Genomic DNA, 25426 nt, shown 5'->3' on the forward strand with positions numbered 1-25426 from the left:
AATCGCGCGGATGTCCGCCATTAACCCCTCAGATGCCGTGATCAGTACAGATCATGGCATCTGCAGCAATACGCATGTTAAAATAGATGATCGGATCGCCCGCAGTGCTGCTGCGGGGATCCAATCATCTGTAATGGCAGACGGAGGTCCCCTCACCTGCTTCCGTCCGTCTCCCGGCGTCTCCTGCTCTGGTCTGAAATCGAGCAGACCAGAGCAGAAGATCACAGATAATACTTATCAGTGCTATGCTTTATGCATGCTGAAACAAAAGACAGACAGCGCTCTGTAGTGTATTATCCCAGGGATGCACAAGGGGAGAGGGTAGGGTAAATTGCACGCTTACCCCAGGGAGTTACACTTCACCAAGTGCAATGATGGTTGGAAGTTAAATGATATGTAATGACTGCAGCCTTTCCTCGTCCGGTAGTAGTTCATAGAATGTATTAGCAGTCAAATGATTGTTATAGATAAAAAAAGTAAAAAAAAAAGTGAAAATCCCCTCCCCCAATAAAAATTAAAATTGTCAGTTTTTCCCATTTTACCCCCAAAAAGCGTAATTTTTTTAAAATAAACATATTTGGTATCACCGTGTACGGAAATGTCCGAACTGTCAAAGCATAATGTTAATGATCCCGTACGGTTAACGGCGTAAACGTAAAAAAAAAAAGTTGAGCTGCTTTTTTGTCACATTTTATTCCCCAAAAAATTAATAAAAAATGATCTAAAAGATTTATATATGCAAATGTGGTATCAATAAAAAGTACAGATGACGGCGCAAAAAATGAGCCCCCATACCGCCCTATATACGGAAAAATGAAAAAGTTATAGGTGGTCAAAATAGGGCGATTTTAGATTACTGATTTTGTACAAAAAGTTTTAGATTTTTTTATGCGGTACAAAAATTTTAAAGTATCTAGCCATGGGTATCATTTTAATTGTATTGACCCACAGAGTAAAAAATACATGTCATTTTAACTGGAAAATTTGAAGTGTAAAAACGAAACCCTCCAAAATGTGCAAAATTGTGGTTTCATTTAAATTTCCTCCCTAAAAAATATTTTTTTGGGTTCGCCGCACATTTTATGGTAAAATGAGAGCTTTCATTACAAAGTACAATTGGTCACGAGACGAGGAGGAAAAAACGAAAACGCAAAAATAAAATTGGCCTGGTCCTTAAATGGGCAGTGTCAGATACAAAAACTTTTGATATGTTGTAAACCAGTGAAAAAGCCAGTCAGACAACTGCCCCCTGCCTGCTTGGACAAATGCTAGTTATGCTGTGTCCATGCATCATCACCTATGTCATGGACCCACTTCCTTGATTGACAGCTGTGAGCGCAGGAAAAATCCTCCCACTGTCAGCTTGTGTCCCGCTACTGTCAGTGAGGACAAGCTGGAAGTTGTAGTTTTGCTAATTGTAGGGGAGATGTGAGCAGACAGCATACTGAGGGAGGGGGCGGAGACCTGCACAGTGAGGCCACACCCCCTTCCTTTGAGAGGAATTCAGACTAATGAGCTAAATTAAAAGTGTAATAAAAAATAAAAATAAAGGTGCTAGACACATAAAAATAGATGTACATGGTCAGGATTAGGTACTGAGTGATATATTTAAAAAAATGTTTTTTGTTGGATCTGACGGGTATGCTTTAAGGTTAAAATGGGCTTGGTCCTTAAGGGGTTAATGTGACATTATAACATTTATACACATATATATATAACATTTTATTTTGTGTGTAGGGGTGGGGCATGAGAAGGGATTAGGGTGTCATAGGGGAGTGGCAGAGTTGTGGCCAGGGGCGGAGTTTCTCAGGGTGTTCTGGGACTAACATTTACCCATCCCTGCTCCTGGCTGTGTCCTGGCACCTTCATCTGTACTGAGGCCTGTAGAGATCAACTAGAGCAGGCACTGCAGATGTTTTGGACTACATTTCCCATGATGCTTTGGAAGCATTTTAGCTGTAAAAGCATCATGGGAGATGTAGTCCAAAACATCTGCAGTGCCGAAGGTTTCTTATGGTTGAACTAGAGGCTGCAGTGCTGAACATAGCATCCAGGACACAGGAGAAGGAAGAGAGTAAGTTTTAGACTGTGTTCCAACATAGTGTTTTTAAGATGTGTTTTTTCACTTTTGGGTGCTCTTACCTGCTGTGCTAGTGGAAGCGGCTAGTGTATGCGGTTGTGGACTACGAATGGGACCTGAATATGCCAAATTTAACAGTGGCAAGTCCAGTTTTTCCTCTTTTTTTTATTTTCAGATAACAGTATCCATGTCGGATTCAAGAACTATGTCAATGACTGGTGGATTTTTTTTTTCAATAAAATGGCCAAATAGGGTGTCAGGGTGTTACTTTTTTTTCAACCGTGTTATTGTTCTTTATTCACTTTTCAGGTTTAGTATTAGAGTTTTCTAATAAATGATTTCCATTAGCCACTAAAAGGGCTAACACTAACTCCTGCATTGAGTGGGGAAAGAAGTGTGACCAATCAAAAATATGTCCCTATGATGTCTAATTTCAAATAGTCAGATGTTCTTTTGCAAGTATATGGGATGTTTTAAAATGCAGTAAAGCTTAAGTATTAAGAGCACTTACCATCTTGTGAATGAGTCGTAATCTGTATTTTCTGTTTGGATCCTTCAGGGTCACGCATTTCCTTTTTTTATTGATCATGTAATTTCCTGCAGCCACACCAAACATAGTTAACAAGACCATTCCAATGGCAACAAACGCCCCTTTTATCTGTAAAAAGATGCAATTTACATGATTAAAATAGTGCTCCACCATGTTAGCCAGAAAAATCTATGATGTTAATATGATGTTAAATACCTTTGTGTCAAAAAAGACAAATATACTATAGTAATAGTGGGGCATATTTACTATTGCAAATGCCTCAGAATTCTGGTACCATTGAACACAGTTGAGTCCATGAAAACATACTGTAAATCATATTTATTATGTGTAAACATTTTTTTTCTGTTTAAGTGTTGTGTCTTTACTAGAAAGAAGTCAACTATAAGGGTCATGGCTTAAAAAATACACCAAAAATTGGACACAAGAAAATGGCACAATCTAGCACAAAAGTTATGAAACAGCAAGAGCCATTGTGATAAATCTGGCAGATTATTAGACTGTCTAGTCCAAGTTTACAGTGTTTAAGAATGTGTCAGTTTTAGAAAAATATACCTTTATCCACTAGACTCTTGATAGGAGTTGATAAGGTTCATTAGGAACCACTGAGAGAATTGGAATCCTGAGCTTCTCAGGGAATGATTTCAGCTTGGAAAGTGACAAATATACAAACCAAAAATCCAGACCTCAAAGACTTCACTAGGAAACTAGTGCATAATGATTACTAAATGGATATAAGAATTCAAATCTCAGTTTATTATAAAAAAAAACAATTTATCATATCAAGGATAATAATTGTTAAACAGTCAATCAGAGATATGAAAAAGCGGTAACTCACCAGCTATAGCAGGATAAAATCTTAAATACTTTATTTCTTGCATATTAAAATCTGTAACATGATAACATGGTGGGGAGAGGGAGGACGGGTGAGGACGGCTGTAGCTAATTCGTGCGCACCTGGCGCTTCGTTAACGAAGCCTAACGAAGCGCCAGGTGCGTGCAAAGTAGCTACAGCCGTCCTTAACCGTCCTCCCTCTCCCCACCACACTATCATGTTACAGATTTTAATATGCAAGAAATAAAGTATTAAAGATTTTATCCTGCTATATCTGGTGAGTTGCCGTTTTTTTAATCTCTGATTGACTGTTGCACATTCGGGACTCGACATCTACCTGTTTTAGCTGAGCACCTCCAGTAAGCACTTTACAACCAGTCTCTACATTTGCACCTTATCTACCGTCTTCTATGTTCACAAGTAGTAGCCTACTCCACACTGTCTTTTTGTTCATAATAATTGTTAAAATTACAGTATTTTCTTGTAAAAATAACACATATATATTATCCCACACAGGGCCCTTGTGATAGGATACTCAAGAATAAACATATACAATTATATAGGTATACACCAATACTGCATGAGTAACATTATGGGAGGTAGTAGATTATATATGAATGATTGTATAAATGTTGGTTCCCAATCCAGCAATGGCTAAGATGTCCCGGCTCTTTATTAACCGTGTCAACAGTTGGATTGCGTACAATAAGCATGTTAGATTTAGGGACAATTCTCATATATAAAACTCAATGCTCCGAGAAGTGGATTAGATACAGCTCACCACAGTCTGGTTGCCTTTGTCTGTCCTTAGAATCGAACTGCGACAAGCTCAGTAGGATACGTGCAGGTAACTCCCAACAGCGCAGGCTGGATGTAATACAGCTAGCTCTGGTCTCATACTGTGACAAGCTCAGAGGGATGTGAATGGCTAGCTCCTGCATATGTGCTCGACCCTTTCCTTAGTAGAATGAAAGATAAATGATGGAATTCTCTTTGTCTTTCAAGGGTTGGGCACATACGGACTGTGGTGAGCTGTATCTAATCCACTTTGCGGGGCATTGAGTTTTATATATGAGAATTGTCCCTTAATCTAACAGGCTTATTGTACGCAATCCAACTGTTGACACAGTTAATAAAGAGCCAGGACATCTTAGCCATTTCCGGATTGGGGACCAACATTCATACAATAATTCATATATAATCTACTACATCCCATAATGTTACTCATGCAGTATTGGTGTATACTTATATAATTTTATATTTTTATTCTTGAGTATCCTATCACAAGGGCCCTGTGTGTGTTATATATATATATATATATATATATATATATACAGTAAATTTGAGAAGCCGTATTAGTCCAGTGATGCAAATCATAAAATGTTGCAGTATCTTGTAATACCTTTTTTATTGGACTAACAGAATTTTGTAGAGACAAGCTTTCGGGATTCCTCCCTTTATCAAGTCCTCCCATCTTGGCCTTCAGACAACCACACAATTTAAAACAAAAGCTGGTCAGCCGAAAATTACCTCCAGAAAGAACAGACACTGGGATCAAACCCTGCACCAAACCCCGCTGTAAACTCTGCCAACCTATCTGCACCAAGATGGAAGCCACCCACAACAACAAGACATATAACATTAGGGGGCTATTCTCCTGCACATCCCCAAATGTGGTCTACATGATACAATGCACCAAGTGTGACATGGGATGCTACATTGGTGAAACCAGCCGGAAACTCAACGAAAGGATGAATCTACACAGACATTCCATCAACCGCCATAAAGAAAAGGACTACTGCACCCCAGTTGGACACCATTTTACCCAAACAGGCCACTCCATACATGACCTTACAATCAGGATACTGAGAGGGAATTTCAAAAACACACAAGAGAGAAAGACATTTGAAGCCAATATGATACTGTTTTTTGACTCGAAAAACAGGGGACTCAATGTGGATTATCCACAAAACTGGGAACCTAGGCAGACCAATAATAACAGGTATGGACACATTAACAGAAAAGATCTATGGCTTAGTAGAAAACCTATTAAAGCCCTTTGTCAAAAACACCAGCAGCTTCATACAGGACACCACTGACTTTCTTAACAAACTCAATCAGATTACAAACTTGCCTGCCAACTCCATATTAGTAACAATGGATGTAGAATCCTTATACAGAAACATCCCACACAGAGATGGAATTGATGCCTGCTCCCTGTTCCTCTCATCCCAAACCCACAACCGGAAATACAGCCCTGGAGTCATCACTAAACTAATAGAATTCCTCCTAACACACAACTACTTCAGTTTCAACAGTGACATATATCTACAAATGATGGGCACTGCAATGGAGACCAGGATGGCACCACAATATGCCAACCTATTCATGGCTGACCTTGAACAACGATTTCTAGACACACACTTCACAAACCCTACAGATACTACCATTACATTGATGATATTTTCATCATTTGGACAGAAGGAAAAGAAAAACTCAGAAAGTTTCATGATGCCTTTAACACATTCAATCCATCTATCAAACTCAAAATGGACGTCTCTACAGAAAGTGTGAACTTCCTAGACACTACTGTCACAATAAACAGGAACACACTACAAACGTCTGTATACAGAAAACGCACAGACCGATCCAGCTATCTACATAAATCTAGTTTCCATCCATCACACACAAAGAAAGGCATCATTTACAGCCAAGCTACCATGTACCATCGCATCTGCTCCAACCCTGATGACAGAGACATACATCTACAAACACTGTCTGAGAAATTCAAACAAAAAGGATACAAACCTAGGACAATCAATAGGAAAATACACTCCACCCTTCAAACACCACGGGAACACCTTCTACAATACAGAGAGATACAACCATCACCACGCATACCACTGGTAGCCACATACAATCCGGCCCTTGAAGAAATACGCAAAATTATCAAGGACCTGCAGCCAATATTGGCGGAAGATGAGATGCTAAAAGAAATCTTCCCTGAACCTCCCATCTTGGCCTTCAGACAACCACACAATTTAAAACAAAAGCTGATCAGCTGAAAATTACCTACAGAAAGAACAGACACAGACAATGGGACCAAACCCTGCACCAAACCCCGCTGTAAACTCTGCCAACATATCTGCACCAAGATGGAAGCCACCCACAACAACAAGACATATAACATTAGGGGACTATACTCCTGCACATCCCCAAATGTGGTCTACATGATACAATGCACCAAGTGTGACATGGGATGCTACATTGGTGAAACCAGCCAGAAACTCAACGAAAGGATGAATCTACACAGACATTCCATCAACCGCCATAAAGAAAAGGACTACTGCACCCCAGTTGGACACCATTTTACCCAAACAGGCCACTCCATACATGACCTTACAATCAGGATACTGAGAGGGAATTTCAAAAACACACAAGAGAGAAAGACATTTGAAGCCAAAATGATACTATTTTTTGACTCGAAAAACAGGGGACTCAATGTGGATTTGAGCTTCTTATCTCATTATCAAAATGTCTTATAACCTGTACTGTACTGGATTCTCTTTTGCATCTCACTTTGTCCTGCTTAATTACATTCTCTCCCTTGCTCCCTCCTCCCTCCCCCTTTTTCTCATCCTTATCTATTTAGTCTATGTTCCTATAACAGGACAATTTATGGCCCATCTTAGTGTGAATTCTCCACATCTATTGTCTTCACCCCTGCATATTTGTGAGATGTAACCTGTGTCTTCTACTTGTGAGCTTAGATTTGCTTTGGACTTGATAAAGGGAGGAATCCCGAAAGCTTGTCTCTACAAAATTCTGTTAGTCCAATAAAAAAAGGTATCACAAGATACTGCAACATTTTATGATATATATATATATATATATATATATATATATATATATACATATATATATATATATATTTTACAAGAAAATACTGTCATTTTAACAATTATTATCCTATGATGAATAGTTTTTTTTTTTTACAATAAACTAACATTTGAATTTGAAGCACGGTCTCCTTATAAATAATTCTTATATCCATTAAGTAATTATTATGCACTAGTTTACTAGTGAAGTCTTTGAGGTCTGGATTTTTGGTTTGTAGATTTAATTGTGCCCCATAGGGTATTGGTGAATATCCAGTGTAACCTTAGACTTTACAGTTGTGAGCTGCGCCCCCACGCTCTCTTTTTACAAAGTGACAAATGTGTCCAGCCTGTGGGAGCTAGGAGTACACTGGAACGTGTTTGGCTTCCCTCGCACTGTTCCTTACTTGGAAGAGGTTAACCACACATACTGATCCTATATCAGTGATTGCCTTGTGCATTCACCTGTAGACACAATTCTTTCTTCTTGCACTCACAGCACACGCTCTTTTAACCTGAGTCTCTAACGGCCTTTGACCAGGCCATGGGCATCCAATTCTTGGGTATATTTCTTGAGGTCCATACCTTTACCCTGCTGGAGGGTAATATTAGTGCGACATTGTACAATTGTTTTACGCAATTTTCAGTGCCTAGCAGCTGGTCAGAGTTTACTTTGAGGAATATGAGTGTAATAAATCCCAACAAATTGTAAAGTGTGTCACACTTTTCCAGGAGAGAGCTATAGTAAATAAGAAAAAAAAGTTGTGAGATTATTTGTCCATTTTATAGAAAGTGACTATGGGAAGGAGGCTTTTGAAACTGGAGATGGTATTGAAGCCCCAGGCTCAAGTTTGGAAACCACTACAACACCCATGGCTCCAGCCAGTGAAAATATGTTACCAAACTCATATAATGAAGTTGCAGATGAGTCCCCCCTTTCACCTACTATTAGGCATTGTGAGGCATTCACTATTATAGCTAATTAATAGAGATGAGCGAACCGAATCTGGCGATCCCGAATTCGACCCGAACTTTTGGATTTTTCTGTGTCGGCAAACACTCTGGCTTTACTGGTTCAGCTTGTGCGAGCTGACAAATAGAAAAACCAGAAAGCAGGTCTGTCATGTGATTTGCTGCTTTCTGTGTCAATCAGCACAAAGACTAATAGGACACAGCAAGGGGAGGGCATTTTTCACAAATAAGAGGGCAGTGACGTCACCCACTGCATACAGAGCCGAAGGAACTGCAAGAGTGAGACAGAGAGAGGGAGAGAGACAGAGAGAGACATAACTAGGGACAGTTAGTGATTAGAAAGATAGAGATACAGATTAGAAAGAGAGAGAGAAAGATAGATAGATATTGATTATAAAGAGAAACCTTGTGTGTGTGTGTGTGTGAACAGGAGTCAATTAACATGCAAGAAACCTATAGGGGCTCCTATACAGCAGGATCCTATACATCCTTCTCACAGCCTCTGAAGGGCTCATCTTTTGCTACCACAAATCCAAAGCCTTTTTCAATGCTCATACCTGCAAATACCTGAATTGAATAGTGTTCCTCAACCAGCTACAGTAGCCAGTGATCTTTATCTAGCCTGTAGTTCTGGTGCATTTCATGTTGTTCCGCAAACACCATCAGTACTCATTGTGCTGTCATCTCTGCCAGTCAAAAAGCGTGTTGAAGTTACATGTATCTAGCCTGTAGCGTTAATACAGGTCTGTATAGTTCCGCAAACAAGGTCAGTACTCATTGTGCTGTCATCTCTGCCAGTCAAAAAGTGTGTTGAATTTACACGTATGTGGCCTGTAGTGTTAAAACAGGTCTTTAGCATTTCATATTATTCTGCAAACACCATCAGTACTCATTGTACTGTCATCTCTGTCAGTCAAAAAGTGTGTTGAAGTTACATGTATGTAGCCTGTAGTGTTAATACAGTTGTGATTCATTTCATATTGTTCCGCAACCACCTTCAGTACTCATTGTGCTGACATCTCAGTAAAGCAAAAAGCATTGAAAGCATTAAACTTAAATTTGAGAAGTAGGTTGGTGAAAAATCACCCAAAAAGGATAACTCGAAAAAAAAAATGTCTGGAAAAGGAGTTGGTGGACAGGGTAGAGGGCAGAAGACCGCCCACCATGTTCTCTGCCAGTAAGAATGCTCGTGGCAGTTCTAGTAAGGTAGCAGCAACAGCAGCCAGGTGTCGTTTGGTAGTAGTGGCAGCCATGTCAGCCATCCCAAGTTCTCACTGCCTGAGAGAAGTTATGTGGTTTCACAGGATGATCTGGTGTTACTGGATTATTTCTGTCATACGACTTCTTAGGAGTAAGACGATGGTGAGTAGAGATGAGCGAACTTACAGTAAATTCGATTCGTCACAAACTTCTCGGCTCGGCAGTTGATGACTTATCCTGCGTAAATTAGTTCAGCCTTCAGGTGCTCCGGTGGGCTGGAAAAGGTGGATACATTCCTAGGAAAGAGTCTGAACTAATTTATGCAGGAAAAGGCATCAACTGGCGAGCCGAGAAGTTTGTGACGAATCGAATTTACTGTAAGTTCGCTCATCTCTAATGGTGAGCCACCGGTCAGTGAATTCCTTTTCATCTACACTCACATGGGGAAGTGGAAAAGTCCATCCTAGACACTGTGCTACCTCTTCTCTGGCTTTGCCTCCCCCTAATGCTATGCAGAAGGATAGCACTAGCCACAAGGAGGAGTTGCGTCGGGACAGTCATGCTTTGGAGTGTGTTGGCGAGGTCAATCACAAGCTGGACTGATGATGGTAGGCGTGGTGGGGAAACTGTAAGGAGTCAAAGTGGCTATAATAAGGGCGGAGCAAGGAGCTCAAGAAGTCCATGCAGAGAAGAGTGGTGTGGAGGATGAGTAGTTTGACTTTGATGATGATGTGGTGTTGGACAGGATGTGGGAGCCACCTGGGCATGAGCTGACGTGTTCAGAGCAGGAGGGTAGTGTGAGTGTCAGCGAAGAAGAGTGTAACCAAGGTAGGGGAAGAAATCCTGAAGCATAACAGGCATAGGGCTGCTGGTCTTATGAGCTTGGGTGCATGTTCGGGTTCTAACATAAAACCATCCCGAGGAGGGGCACAGTCAGGTGGTGTAGTCTCTGTCCGATATTCTGATGTGTGAAACTTCTTCTCCACCTTACCTGATGCAGAGAACGTGGCAATATGTCGTCTCTGCAAACAGAAAGTGAGCCGTGGCCAGAGTCTGAGTGTAGGGACTACGTCTCTACACAGGCATATAAAGTGTCAACACAAGGGCGCGTGGGACATTCGAGACACCCCACAACTTGAGGAAAATGCTGCTGCTGCTACTACTGACGATCCTCCAGATCTCTCCGAACAGTCTAACAGCCAGGCCTCTTCCTCAGGCAGCACATTTTAGGGATTTGCCCCATCTGTGTCGTGTCCTCCTCCTCAGTTATCCATTGGGGAATCCACGTCCTCCAGACAACAGTATTCTCCCAGTCACCCTGTTGTAGTGCACCTCAATTCCTACCTGGCCAAGTTGTTCATGGCGCAGGCCCTCCCATACCATCTTGTGGACTCCACAGCCTTCAGGCAACTAATGGGGTGTGCCCAGCCCAGGTGGCGTGTACCTAGTCGGCACTTTTTTGCAGAGAAAGCTTTCCCAGCTTTGCACAATCATGTGGCGGAGAGGGTGGGACACTCTATGAATTGGTCTGTATGCAGAACAGTGCATGCCATGGTTGATACGTGGAGTAGTAGCTACGGCCAGGGGCAATATATGTCTTTTAGGGCCCCCTGGGTTAACATACTGCAGATTGAGGTTCCACCTCAGCAAGGCCAGGACATGGTTGTCATGGTTGTGCCGATTGGGTTGAAATGGTGACATCCCCCGCCTATCCTCCTTCTCCACGAACAGCTTGGTCCCCATGGGGAAGAGCTTAGCTTATTCTCCTCCTCCCCCCCTCTTTCATCACTTCAAAATCAAGCGCTGCCATTCTGTGTTGCACCTGCTGAGCCTGGGCGAGAAAAGCCACATAGCGGAGGAGCTGCTGTTCTGTCTGCAACAAGAGGTTTCACACTGGTTCACAGGTCGTGAGCTGACACTGGGGCAAGTCACAAACATCGTCAACGCACTGCTTGCAGGTGGCAGGACACACTGTCCCTGTTTGGGACACGTGCTAGACCTTGTGGTCAAATGTTTCTTAACAACTTGTCCAGGTGTCAAGCCAGTGGTGTCTACGTGCAGGAAAATTTTCATTTGGTTTAGCCTTTTGATGTTTTTTTTTTATTTTAACTTTTTTATTGGTTTTAAAACGAAGAAATCAAGGCAGTACAGTACAACATACTGGAAAATACCAGAAACAAGGTACATACATGAACTTTCAACTCCGTGAGGAGTTACAAAACAGAGTATACAAGAATATGGAAGTAATATTGTACGGATAACAAACTGAGTGGGCATTACATATATGCAGATAGTATAGTGGAGCACTGTTAGGATTCGGCAGGCTGGATGTGGATCCTCGGTGTCAGCGAGGGATTGGCGTGGACCGTACCGGTGGACCGGTTCTAAGTTGCTACTGGTATTCACCAGAGCCCACCGCAAAGCGACCAGGTCGTATCCACTGGTAACGGCTCACCTCGCTGACTGCTGAGAGTGGCGTGGGACAGGAGGACTAGACAGAGGCGAGGTGAGACGTAGCAGAAGGTCAAGGCAGGCGGCAAAGGTTCGTAGTCAAGGGTAACGGCAGAAGGTCTGGTAACACTGGTAAGGCAATCACAGGAACGCTTTCACTAGGCACAAGGCAACAAGATCCGGCAATGCTGGGAAGGGGAAGTGAGGTTATAAAGGCGTGGAGCAGGTGGGAGCTAATTACACTGATTGGGCCAGGCACCAATTAGTGGTGCACTGGCCCTTTAAATCTTAGAGAGCTGGCGCGAGCGCGCCCTGGAGAGCGGAGCCGCGCGCGCCAGGATGTGACAGCCGGGGACCGGGACAGGTAAGTAGATTGGGATGCGATCAGCGAGCGGGCGCGTCCTGCTATGCGAATTGCATCCCTGCCGGCAATGTCAGTGCAGCGCTCCTGGTCAGCAGGTCTGACCGGGGCGCTGCAGAGAGAAGAACGCCGCGAGCGCTCCGGGGAGGAGCAGGGACCCTGAGCGCTCGGCGTAACAAGCACTTCCCATTACTTTATACCATCAGTAACCCTCTGTCTATAATTAACATAGATCAACAGTCGTGGAACCGTAGAAAAACTAAACATTAAAACATCTGGCCTATTGGACATAACACTTCTAGTTCCCTACCAGAATTCGTTACAGGTAAGTCTGACTCCAATAGCAGGAAGTGCCAACCGGGGAGGTCATTATATGTATCATTAAGTGCCAACCCATACTCTCTCTACACATATCAAAAAGAAGTGCCAACAGGTAAGCTCTTGAGGAATCAAAAACAAAAAATAGGAAAGGATTATAGTCAAGAAGAAAAAGTAGGATGGGGAAAAAGAAATCAAAAGAGACCGATAGAAGGACAGACATTCAATTATTAGTCCCGCCAGGAAGGGTCCAAAATGTAGTGAGGGCTGTGGAGCCACAGGTCCCATTGTCGTAGGAATTGCACGTCTCTGGACTGTGTGAGTGCAAACATTCTCTCATATTCACAGGATAGGTTGACATAAGTCAGTACTTCAGACAGAGTAGGGGCCATCCGTGTTTTCCATTTCCTAGTGATGCATAACTTAGTAGACATGCACAAGTGGGCTATTAATGCCCTAGCGTGAGGAGGGTATTTCTTTAAGCGAAGGAGAAGCAGAGCTGTATCCGGGGACAATACAATGTTACTGCCCAGTAATCTATTTATCACCAATTCAATGCCTTTCCACACAGGGGAAAGCAGGGCACTCCCATAAGGTTTGCAGCAGTGTCCCCACAGCCCCGCATCCACGCCAGCATTCAGTAGTACAAGAAGGATCGACTTTATGGAGCCTGTAGGATGTGTAGTACAATCTATGTAGGGTCTTAAACATCGCTTCCTGATGTCCCGTGCATTTAAAGTGCGTCTAATATTCCGAAGGGCTGATTGTCAGTCATCCAATGAGATGGACATATTTAGATCCCTTTCCCACCTAGACATGTACAGAAAAAGTTGCAATTCAGATTTATTGTCTATGCATCCCCTTTAGCTTTCCCGAGTCAAGTAGGCTTCTAATTTGCAGGCTCTTATAAAAATCTTTATGGAGAATACCAAATCGCATGCGAAGGGATGGGAAATGTACCGTCCCACTGTCACTCAGTAAGTCAGTAACTGTGTGTATGCCAGCCTCTCTCCAGGACGATAAGTCCAGGTCATCTATATGTAAAGATAGGAAGTCAATAGGGATAGACCCTGTCGGACAAGGAATGGGATTGGGGAATGACATCAAAGCGAGTCGCCAAACCCTATCCAATACATCTATAGCCGAAAGTCGAGAGGTAGGTTGTTTTGTCTTAGTAAGGGCTGCCAGTATTCTAGACTCTAGAGAGCACATAGGACTATAGTACTGTTCCAAGGCTACCCACAGCTTATCAGAGTTCCCTGCACACCAATAGCGCATTTGGTCTAAGATAGCAGCCTTATAGTATCCCTCCCTGTCAGGTCTGCCCAGGCCACCCACTTGCCTATTGTGTGTCATAATGCGTTTTGGTATTCTAGAATGTCGCTGAGACCAAAGGAAGCCATCTAGGAGTTTATCAGTGGAGAGAAAGAGTGATTTAGGGATGGGTATTGGTAAGGTACAAAAAAGGTACAATAATTTTGGGAGCAACATCATCTTGAAAGCCACTAATCGGCCAAACCAAGACAAAAAATGCTTGGAATAAGCTGCAATAGAAGAGGATAGGACTGATAACAGTGGGACAAAATTGGCCTGGAGTAGAGATGTGGAAGGGTTCGTTAAGTGGATGCCTAAATACATTATGAATTCGGGTAGAAAACAGACATGGTGCACATCTACAATCTTGTATAATGATCTGATTGCTTCTCAGCATAATATAAAAAACTAACAGGTTGTTAGTATACATTTTTGACCAAAAAGTACAAGCCCACTCGCCACGTCAAGGCCACCTATTTAGAGTGGGTCCTTAACGTCCCTAGCATAAAATGGCGTAGCACTGGGCGGCGACCACCACCGCCGCGACACCAGCCCCCCCGTGGGTGGCCTTGACGTGGCGAGTTGGCTTGTACTTTTTGATCAAAAATGTATACTAACAACTTGTTAGTTTTTGATATTATGCTGAGAAGCAATCAGATCATTATACAAGATTGTAGATGTGCACCATGTCTGTTTTCTACCCGAATTCACACTGTTTTCTATCCCCTCCTTTTTTTTGTGTTAACATGTGCTGCACTCTTCCCCACCCCCTCAGCCCAACCCTATATAAGTAGTAGTTAGCTACACAAGGGCCATTTCTTTCCTAGCAGCCTCCCAGTCTGACTGGGAGAGCATGGTAAGTGAGCTATTACACCTTGTTCACACTGGTGTGGTGCTGTGGGGCGTCCCTCTGTTAGCCAACCTACAGCAAACTTTCTCCTAAATACATTATCCAAGGAGAAAGTTTGCTGTAGGTTGGCTAACAGAGGGGAGGAGATGCCTACTGGCAGCGCCTGGGACTTTGAAACGTTTAATTTATAGTACGATAGTGTGCTAAAGTGGCCAATAAGGTGGAAGAGTGAGGTCAGGGATTTCATGGGATTGGTTAGGGTCAGTATCACATCATCTGCAAACAAAGCAAGTATGTGTTACGTATTGCCCAGTAATCTTCACCCCGGTAATATCAGTATGACGCCGTATAGCCTGGGCCAGCGGCTCTATCGTGAGTAAGAATATCAATGGCGACAGGGGGCATCCTTGGCGGGTGCCGTTCGACAGGGTGAACCGGTCAGATCTAGCACCCGTAGTGAAAACACTAGCCGCTGGTAGAATACAGGCCTTGGATTGCAGTGAGGATGGAACCTCTAAAACCAAATGCCTGCAAAGCAGAGAAAGTAAACTGCCAGTTCACCCTATCGAACGCTTTCTCTGTGTCTAAGGTCAAAAAGACCGCAGGGATTCCCTGGAGCTCACAATGCTGCAGTACAGAGATCACACTTCTCGTATTATCTGGTGCCTGTCTCCCCAATGTGAACCCCACTTGGTCTCTGCCCACCAGTTTTGGTAAGTAGGATTTAAGGCGAGCTTCGATAATTTTAGCATACAACTTGCGTCTCCATTTAGGAGAGAGATTGGGTGATAATTAGAAGGCTGGTCAGTGGGCTTGCCCGGTTTAGGGATCGTGGTAATTAAAGCATCGAGCATCTCCGAGGAAAGGGACCTGGTTTCCATCGCCTTGTTAAACACGGCAGGATATGTGGTAACAAAACCGGGAGAAATCTTTTATAATATTTGTTTGGGAGGCCGTCTGGGCCAGGCGCCTTCCCCGTCGGAAAGGAACTCACAGCTTTGGATATCTCTTGTGTAGTGATGGGAGCATTAAGGGCATCGAGTGCTGGGGAGGACAATTTAGGTAAATGAAGGGAGGAGAGAAATGTATCAATGGAATCCTGTTGGGGCTGTCGGGAAGTAGGGTCTAGACTAAGATTATAGAGTGTCTCATAGTAGGACTTAAAGGCATTCGCTATTTGACATGGGGAGGTCTGTGGTGTTTGTGTCACAGGGTGTTTAAGTGAAGAAATGCACTGTTTATAGAATGCTGGTTTCAATTCTTTTGGCAAGAAGTGTGCCCGCTTGGTTATCTTGCATGTAAAATGACATTTTAGATCTTCTAAGTGTCCTGCCATAATCATACAAAAGTAATTTACGTAGCTGAGTTTGTTCAGCGCGTAATTGAAGCTCAGTATTTGCAGAGTAGTGCTTCTTCTGAATGACATCCAAGACGGCAATCTTATCAAGAGACTCCTGAAGCGCTGGAGATCTGCGCCGTTTCAAGGAAGCTCCCAATTGTATAAACTTTCCACGGATCACCGCCTTTTGTGCCATCCACAAGGTCTGAGCCCCAATGTCAGGCGTTGCGTTAAGGTTAAAGTATTCCTTCAGCGCTTCCTCAAGAGATAAGGAATGTTCGGTATGAGCAATTATGTGTGTGTTTGCCCTCCATACAAAATCATTGTGGTTGGAGTGTTTGCTTGATAAAAAAAAATAATGAATAAGTAACAGCGAGGTGTCAGGGGGTTATAGACACCGTATCTGGAGTACGTGGGATACGAAACTACTGGTTGTAAACAGCAGAATCCGCAGAATTCACTTAAAAGGACACAATGGGCGAGTTCCAGCATCTCTGAAATCAGGCAGGGGGTCCAGAGGATCTCGAATGGGGTCCCCGAACTGGAGGCCTATGTTGAAGCGCTGCCAGAAATCCCCATAGATTCAAAGCTGCAATCCCATCTTTCACATTGGAGAAAACATGCATCTTGTTTTCCCTGTGTACTAGTAGTTTAGTTGGAAATCCCCAATGATAAAGAATCTCAAAGTGTCGCAGTTCAGCCGTCAGTGGGTGAAGGTTCCTTCTAGCCTGTAAAGTGGCGGATGAGAGATCAACGAACAACTGTATGTCCTCATATGGTGCAGGCAGGGATTTATGTTTCCTAGAGTATTGAATAAGCAAGTCTTTTGTGTTATAAAAGGTGTATTGGGCCAGCATATCCCGAGGGAGATGCTCTGGTAAGGATTGAGGTTTTGCAACTCTATGGGCCCTATCTATGCTGTATTCAAAACGTTCCAAATCAGGGAGAAGATGGCGTGACAATTCTGTGACATATTTAGCCAGCTGGTTATTAGGAATCGTCTCCGGGATCCCCCGGAATTTAATATTATTACGCCTGTTGCAGTCCTTAGCATCAGTAATCTTTTCTTGAATCGCCATGACAGCATCATCTAGGGCGTTGTGGGCATCCACTAATCCGTTATGTGCTGCCGCATAGGACGCCATTTTAGATTCAATATGGGACACTTTTTCCTCTAGCACTACAACAGATGATTTCACAGGGAGTAGCAGTGATGAGAAGTCCTTATGCAGTGAGGACCGAAGTAGTTGCAGCATGTCTTTAAGTGCATGTTCGGAGGCCGCCTTATCAGATGTTTGGTAGGCTGCAAATAAGTCCCCTTCATCTATGTGGGAGGATGGTAGCGATTCCTCACCCTGTATAGTTTCAGTCATAGTCTCAGGGCTCATTCTGGGCCTTTACTTTATAGGGCTTATCTGTGGCGAGGACATGGAGCGGTGCGGAGAGACCCCCTCGCAACCCGAAAGTGCGGAGTCATCATGCAGAGGCAGGGGCAGGGTATCGTCCTCTTCTCCCCCTCCCGCCATGTCCAGATCGTCTGCCTGCTCCAGGGAGCCCCACTGAGCAGGTAAGAGGCAATGTTCCTGAGCCCAGGTCATAGCAGTAGTAGCTCCTACCTTCGGGGAGTCCAACGCTTGCCTCCGCTGCGGCAGCGGTATCTGGGATCTCCGGCTTTCAGAGGCTCCACTGAGAGGCGCAGGGGAGCCAGCGCCATGTTTCTTTGCTTGAGAGACCTGGAATCGCACGTCTTGTTGGTCCGCTTTCTGCCCATATTGTTCATAGTGGGCTGAGGTGCCTCTGTGTAGCTTTTTGCCATCGCTAGTGGGCTAATAACGCGATTTACAGCGGGTCCAGCTCAGAGCATTCTGTTCAAGCGGCCATTACAGCACACGGCCAAGCCACAACCCCAGCCGTTTGATGTTTTTAAACATGACTTGCTTCACCTACAGCACCAAACGGTCTTCCCCAACACCGCCTTATTTGTTACGTTCCTACATGGTGGAACTCCACCTTACACATGTTGGACCTCCTCTACCAGCAGTGCAAAGTGGTGAATACATTTCTCATGCAACAACAAGATGATTTCTGGAGCCAGGGTTATTTACAGCTCAGGAATTGGCAGCTAATCAGGGACATTTGTCACGTGCTCGTGCTTTTTGAGGAGGCTACAAGATATGTCAGCAGGGAAAACAGTGGCATTGGGGATGTAATGCCTCTGATATTCCTTTTGGAGCAGACACTAACAGCAATGATGGTAGAAGGAGGGATGGAGGAGACTTCACATCTTGATGGCAGCAGTATAGATGTTCTCCTTGAGGAGGAGGAGTTGGATGAGAGGTAGTGGGACCTGAGGAGGAGGATTTGGAGATGGACTCCATGGAAGAGAGAGGGGATGAGGACCTTACTCAAGGCGACACTTTTGAGGATGAGGAGGAGCATGACCAACTTTGGCAGTATGGGACGGAGGTAGAACAAACTGGGCCCTCAGAAAAGCTGGCAAGGATGGCTATGTGTATGCTTTTCTGCTTCCACAATAATAAGCATATTGTGGGCTTGAAGGGAAGAGAGGAGTACTGGATAGCCTCACTCTTAGACCCTTGGTATAAACCCAAAATGGGGGAATTTTTCGAACCTTCTGAAAAGGAGGCTATATTGGATTTGTATAAGGAGAAACTACGCAGCCAGCTTGCCATGGCTTTCCAGCAACAGACACATGGTGAACGGGGGAAAAGTCTATGCTCTCCACAAAGTCAATGCTCCACTACCTCTGCCAGCACTACCCCAGCAAGAGGCAGGAGCATCAGCAACAGCGTGGCGGCATCTCATGCTGTACGCTAGTGACATCTGTTTGCCATCTCACGCTGTACGCTAGTGACATCTGTCCGCCATCTCATACTGTACACTGGTGACATACGTTTGCCATCTCATGCTGTACACTAGTGACATCTGTCCGCTATGTCATGCTGTACGTTAAAAACATCTGTCTTCCATCTTATGCTGTACGCTAGAGATGAGCGAATCGAAGCTGATGAAGTCATATTCATTCCGAATTTCATGAAAAATTTGATTCAGAACGAATCTGAATTTCCTTGTGCTTCATGGTAACGAATCACTTCATTCACCATTTTGTGCAAGCCGGGGGACTAAAATGACGGCTACACGTGTGAGGACATGGGGCAAGGAAATCAGGGAAGGCAGGTAGGCGGGATCACCCTGAATCACATGGCGGCATGCAGCCTATCAGCAGCCAGCCAGCCCTGTGATGTCAAAGCCCTATATATTCAGCAGCCATTGACTAAGACGAGCATTTCCAGTTTTGCTGAGAGAGCTGAGACTGTGTATCACAGTTACTGACAATACAGCGGCAAATCCATTCACCTCAAACCCGCAGTCGTTCTGGCTAGAGAGAGAAAAGACACTGTGTGGTCACTAATAAGCGTTACTGACAATACAGATCATCCAGTTGAGTTCAGAAATGGGAGCAATCCCCATTGAAAGACTGCAAGCAACCATAGTGCAGGCAGGGACAGTTCCGAGACAGAGAGAGCGCTTTTTTCTGTTGCAACCATACTTGGGTGCATTACTGTTAAAAAACTGAAAAATATATGCACTCCGCAGTTCTACGTTTTTTTTTTCTAGTTAAAGCTAATAGGGGGCAGTAAGTGTAAAAGCACTAAAAGACTTACGCACTAGATTGTTACAATCATTTCTGATGCAACCGTATGGGGGTATATTACTCTAAAAAAGTGATATTTATACACACTCCACAGTTCTACATTTTTTTTCTGGTTAAAGCTAATAGGGGGCAGTAAGTGTTAAATTACTAAAAGTCTTACACAATAGATTTTTACGCTTATGTCTGGTGCAACCGTACTGGGGCGTATTACTCTAAAAAAAGTGAAATATATACACACTCTCCAGTGCTAAGCTTTTTCTGGTTAAAGCTAACAGGGAGCAGTAAATATAAAAGCACTAAAAGACTTACATACTAGATTGAGATTGTTACGCATATTTATGGTGCAATCTCACTGTGGCATATAACAAAAAAAAAAGGGAAATATATACGCACTCCGCAGTTCTATGCTTTTTTTCTGCTTAAAGCTATTAGGGGGCAGTAAGTTTAAAAGTATTAAAAGACTCACATACTAGATTGCTACGCTTATTTCTGGTGCAACCGTACTGAGGCGTATTACTCAAAAAAAAAGTGAAATACATATGCACTCTCCAGTGTTAAGCTTTTTCTGGTTAAAGCTAACAGGGAGCAGTAAGTGAACAGCTCTAAAAGACTTACACATTAGATTTTTACATTTCTAGTGCAACCGTACTGGGTCGTATTACTCAAAAAAAGTGAAATATGAACGCACTCTGCAGTTCTACGTTATTTCTGGTTAAAGCTAATAGGGGACAGTAAGTGTAAAAGCACTAAAAGACTTACGCACTAGATTAAGGGAGACTTGTTTCCAAAGCGCTTCTCCTCTTAGTTAGTAAGTGGTATGCCAAGGCAAAAAGGATTTTTGGTATATAAAAGAAATGTATTGCAACAATTAGTTTCGAGCCTTATGCAAGGCTCTTCCTCATGCATATAGAATACACTGCAAACACTCATGGTTAAAAAGCCCGGGCTTACTCTGCATCCGGGTGAAAGGTCACCACATTATACAAATTACAACATCATAAAACAGAGAAACAGGGGGAAAGAATAAATATATATACACTCTCAGTAAAACATATAGTTATAAACTATAAAAGCTGGAGGCTCCCAAATCAGCTGCTAATCACGGAGCTTCAGGTTGCCATTACGCATGCGCTACTGTGTAGCGATTTGTAAACAAGAGGAGGAACATCAAACACATGGCTCTGAATCACTAGAGCGCATGCGCTACTATGTAGCGATTAGTAAACAAAAGAGAAACGTCAGACAGGGCTGACACATGGCTACAATTCACTGGAGAGCACGAACTACTTTGTCACAGTCTATTGTGATACATAGACAAAGTAGCCGTTCACCGTGATGTTCATGCTATGATGAGATATTCAAATTGAACACTGTCTGTGTTCTTATGTTAACCCCAGCGCATGAATGGCTTGAGCATGACAGCTCAATGGTACGGGGCGAGCAGCATAATGAAGCATACATAATGGGAGGGGATATAAAAATTATATAAATAGGCCAAGCTTGAAACCGGCACAGGGTAACTAAAACTAATGTTGTTGGAACAGAGGTAAGTTGTTTTCTTTTTTCTTCATTAGTATGGAAGATTGGTTGTAAAATTAAGAAAAAGGAATTGATTTCCACATAAAAATAGCAGTCTCTACATACATAAATTAATTATAATCTAGAGCATCATTGTTCAAATTTAGGGACAGTCTATCAGAGGCAGCCATAAAAGAAGCAGCCACATAAAAAACAATCAAATCTCCATGGTGATAATAAATAAAATATTACCACCATACTGTATTAATAGTGGTATAATTATTGTAATTATCCCCGAAGGGATATGAAATTTTCAAGATTGTTAAAATCTCAAAAAAAGGCATTTTGAATACACAACCAGCCTGATGGGAGGAGGGGGATTATAGAGGGGCCAGTGATGGGTGTAAAACAGCAGTATGATTAAAGGCTCATAATACCGTTTCCACCATTTCATTGAGCCCCTTTGGTGCAACTGTTGACAGCTTGTACAACCAGTAAATCTCTTTTTTCTTTAACGTATCAAAACGATTTGCAGTGTCGACTGGAATATAATCAATTGGAGTGACCGTATAAATGTCCTGCTCTCCTGGGTTTAAGCATGGCACAATGTCTGGAGACCCCATGGAGAAGCTATTTGTTCTTAACATTTTGTCTATGCTTATTTAACTGATTATGAAGGGGTTGTATGGTCCGATCTACATATTGCAGTTTACATCTGCACTCAAGCAAGTATATAACATAAGAAGAACTGCATGTTAACCTGTGTTTTATTGTGAATTCTTCCCCAGTGACATTTGAGGAAAATACAGTCCATTTATTTTGGATCTCCTTGCAGCACAGACACCTCTTGTTGTTACACCTATACGATCCTATGGGTAAGAGAGATTTCTTTAATGCTGGTTTGTGCTGTTTAATGATACTAGGTGCTATGATATTTTTTTTAGGGTGGGGGCCCTCCGGTACGTGACAGATGGTTTATTTGGAAGGATATTGTTCAGAATCGAATCACTCTGCAAAATATGCCAATGCTTGTCCAAAGTTTTTCTGATATTGCTAGCAGAATCACAGAAGGTGGTGATGAAGTTAAGTTTTTGCACTTCCCCGGTCCTCTTACTTTCCTTTGGTTTCAGGCATTCTAGTTGTGTCTGATCCTTGACTTTATTGTAAGCATCCCCGACAATCAATCTGGGGTACTTCTTTTCTTTAAATCTATTACATAGGATCCTTGCCTGTGCCTCAAATGTCTCATTATCCGTGCAGTTTTTCTTAATCCTTTTATACTGCCCGTACGTCACATTATTTAACCATTGCTTTTGGTGGGCACTGTCATACTCCAGGTAACTATTTACGTCCACCATTTTAAAATATGTGGATGTGATGTAACTGGAGTGATTATGTGCGATGTTTAGATCCAAAAATTTTATGTGGTCCTCACTGAATTCAATGGTAAACTTGATCCCCCAGTCGTTCGAATTAAGATGGATCAAGAAGGAATCTATGGATGCTGGTGGACCTTTCCATAGGAAAAACAAGTCATCAATGTAACGGCGGAACAGTTGGATATGGGAATGGTATTCTGTTGACCCCATGATGTATTTGTTCTCGAACGCCCCCATGAATAGATTGGCATATGAGGGCGCCACCTTTGAATCTATAGCCGTACCATTACATTGATGGTACACTTGTTTATTATACAAAAAATAGTTGTTATCTAATATGAATTTTAAACTTTTTATGATGAAATTCCTATGTTCCTTGGTGATGTTAGTGTCATTGGCCAAATAATCATCCACACACTGCACTCCAATGCTATGACCAATATTGGTGTAAAGTGATGTGACATCACAGGTTATTTGGTATACACCCGGTTCCCATTTCATGGTGAGCAATTGTTCTATGAGCTGGGTTGAATCACGGAGGTAGCTGGGTAATGATGTGACATAGTCCTGAAGATACAAATCAATATAATGTGACAAATTACTTGTCAAGCAGTTGGTGTTGGGTATGATTGGACGCCCCGGAGGTTTGGTGAGATATTTATGAACCTTAGGCAAAAAATAAAAATATGGCCTATTATCATTGTTATATTGCAGAAATTTGTGTTCTTGTTTGTTCAGGATACCTACAGATAGCCCATCATTAATCAAGATGTTAAATGCGGCAAGGACCCCTTTGTATGGATCTCCAGTGATGCTCCTATAGAATTTAGTATCTGTTAATATATGTGATGATTCTTCTTCATAAAAATCCAAACTCATCACTATTACTCTGCCTCCCTTATCCACTAGACAGATTACCAGATTTTTGTTCTTTTTCAGACTGGCTAGGACTTCTTTTTCTTTTTTGGATAAATTACTCTTGTTTAGATCTTTTTTGTCTTTCCCCATTCTTTGGAATTCTTCCAGTACCAAGTCCAAAAAAACTTGGATATGGGATCCCTGTGCATGCACTGGGTAGAAGGTCGATGGGGCTTTCACATCCTGATGGTTAACACCATTGGATGACTCAGGACTAGAAGTTATGTCTGAATGTTCTTTATTCTCTGTTTTGAGAGCAAAGAAACATTGTAATGTTAACTTCCTTATAAAACGGTTAAAATCTAGAAAAAGTTGGAAGTCGTCACCTGTTGATGATGGGCAGAAGGAAAGGCCTTTCTGTAGTAACATTATTTCATATGGATTGAGAGCCTGGTCAGATATGTTAAATAATTTTTTTAGTAGTTTTCCCAGTGGTTTTCTCATTCATAGTTATTGGTCCTGATGTTGACAGATTTGTTTGTCTTTTCTTTTTCTTGCCTCCTCTTCTCCCTCTACTTCTTCTATTTTTCGTTTGCTCCTGTTGCCCAAGAACATGCTCGGGATTCGGATCGTCCTCTGTGTACCCAATACTAAAAAATCCGGTGAGGTTGTGATTTGTTGATTTGATGCTTGATCCTCAATCTCCTTTATAAGTAGAGAGATAGGAGATTTTTGGGTGTCATTAAAGGGATCATTTGGACAAACTTCACTACTAATAAATTTAATATGTTCATCCCCCTTCTGTGGGTCACCAGCTTTCTTAAGGAAGGGAGCTAGACACCCTTTATTACTGATATTATTAATAATGATGATGTTCTCTTCCTGAATAGTGTCTGCATCCCTCATTGATTTCTCAGTTGGTGAGACCGCTTCATGTATGGAAAGATTGAAATCAATTAATTGTCTCATTGGATCCTGCATCTGAATACTTGGTCCTGTTTGTATCCCTTGTGGGTTGCATACCTGTTTCCACTTCTCATTAAAATCTTTGTATTTCTTAGAGAGGCTCATACTGGCTTGTAAAAATAGAGAATTAGGTGTACCCAAACTAGTTCTCCTTTCCACATTATTATGTTTGACTGGAGTAGCAAATCCAGCTTTGGCCGGTGTAGTTGCTACTAGCTGGATCTCATCTAAACCTCCAGGTTTTTCTTTTTCAGAGGCCATGTTAGTAACTTGTGGTTCTTCTAGTGGTTTAACCAAATCTTCAGGGGATCGAGATCCTACATCCATCCTGGTAGTGGGTCCTGTCACTGCTATACTTTTTATATTGTTTCCATGTGTTTTTGGTGCCACCGTGTGCTTCGGTGTTCCTTGAGTTCCGGTTTTGGAGAATTTTCTGTACTTAGTATTAGTGTAGTATTTAGTGCTATAATGTTGATCCATATCATTTTTATTCATTGTTGCTGAATTATTTTCTGAATTCTTTTGTACCCGGATGTTACTCCTTGTTTTATTTGTGGTTAGGGTAGTTTTAGCTTTATTCACAGTCTGAATGTCTGTTTCATCATCCTGATTTTTTGCAGTTTGTTTGTTCCTGGCCCAAGGATTACCTTGTTTGTAATCTGACCAGTCTCTATGAAGCTTATTCGCTTTCTTTTGGATTATTTATTTTTTCCATTTTATTTAGGCGACTACTGATGTTATTGTTAGCTTTATGATAATCCTCAAGCACATTAAATTTGTCAAGTTGCTGTAAAATATTACCTATACCCCTGTTCAATTTATCACATAATGCATTACGTTTTTTACATAGAAAGACCAACAATTTAAATGTACATGAATCAATT

The 25426-nt window shown here is 42.4% G+C and overlaps 1 protein-coding gene across 2 annotated transcripts in view; it reads right to left on the minus strand.

The window, feature by feature from the left end:
* The window catches only part of LOC130356274 (NADH-cytochrome b5 reductase 3), a 147695-nt gene that overhangs the window by 59045 nt on the left and 63224 nt on the right, over positions 1–25426 (minus strand). Inside the window, exons 1-2 of one of the 2 annotated variants that reach the window (XM_056557542.1) lie at positions 7806–7856; positions 2592–2738 (exon numbers count right to left, since the gene is read on the minus strand). In XM_056557542.1, the coding sequence (XP_056413517.1) occupies positions 2592–2711 (120 nt within the window). In that variant the 5' untranslated portion in view covers positions 2712–2738; positions 7806–7856. Of the gene's footprint in view, positions 1–2591; positions 2739–7805; positions 7857–25426 lie in introns of those variants that run through there. The other variant, XM_056557541.1, reaches the window with a different exon arrangement.

Source organism: Hyla sarda, chromosome 2 (assembly GCF_029499605.1).
Source record: "Hyla sarda isolate aHylSar1 chromosome 2, aHylSar1.hap1, whole genome shotgun sequence".
In the NCBI taxonomy this organism is placed as follows: Eukaryota; Metazoa; Chordata; class Amphibia; order Anura; family Hylidae; genus Hyla; species Hyla sarda.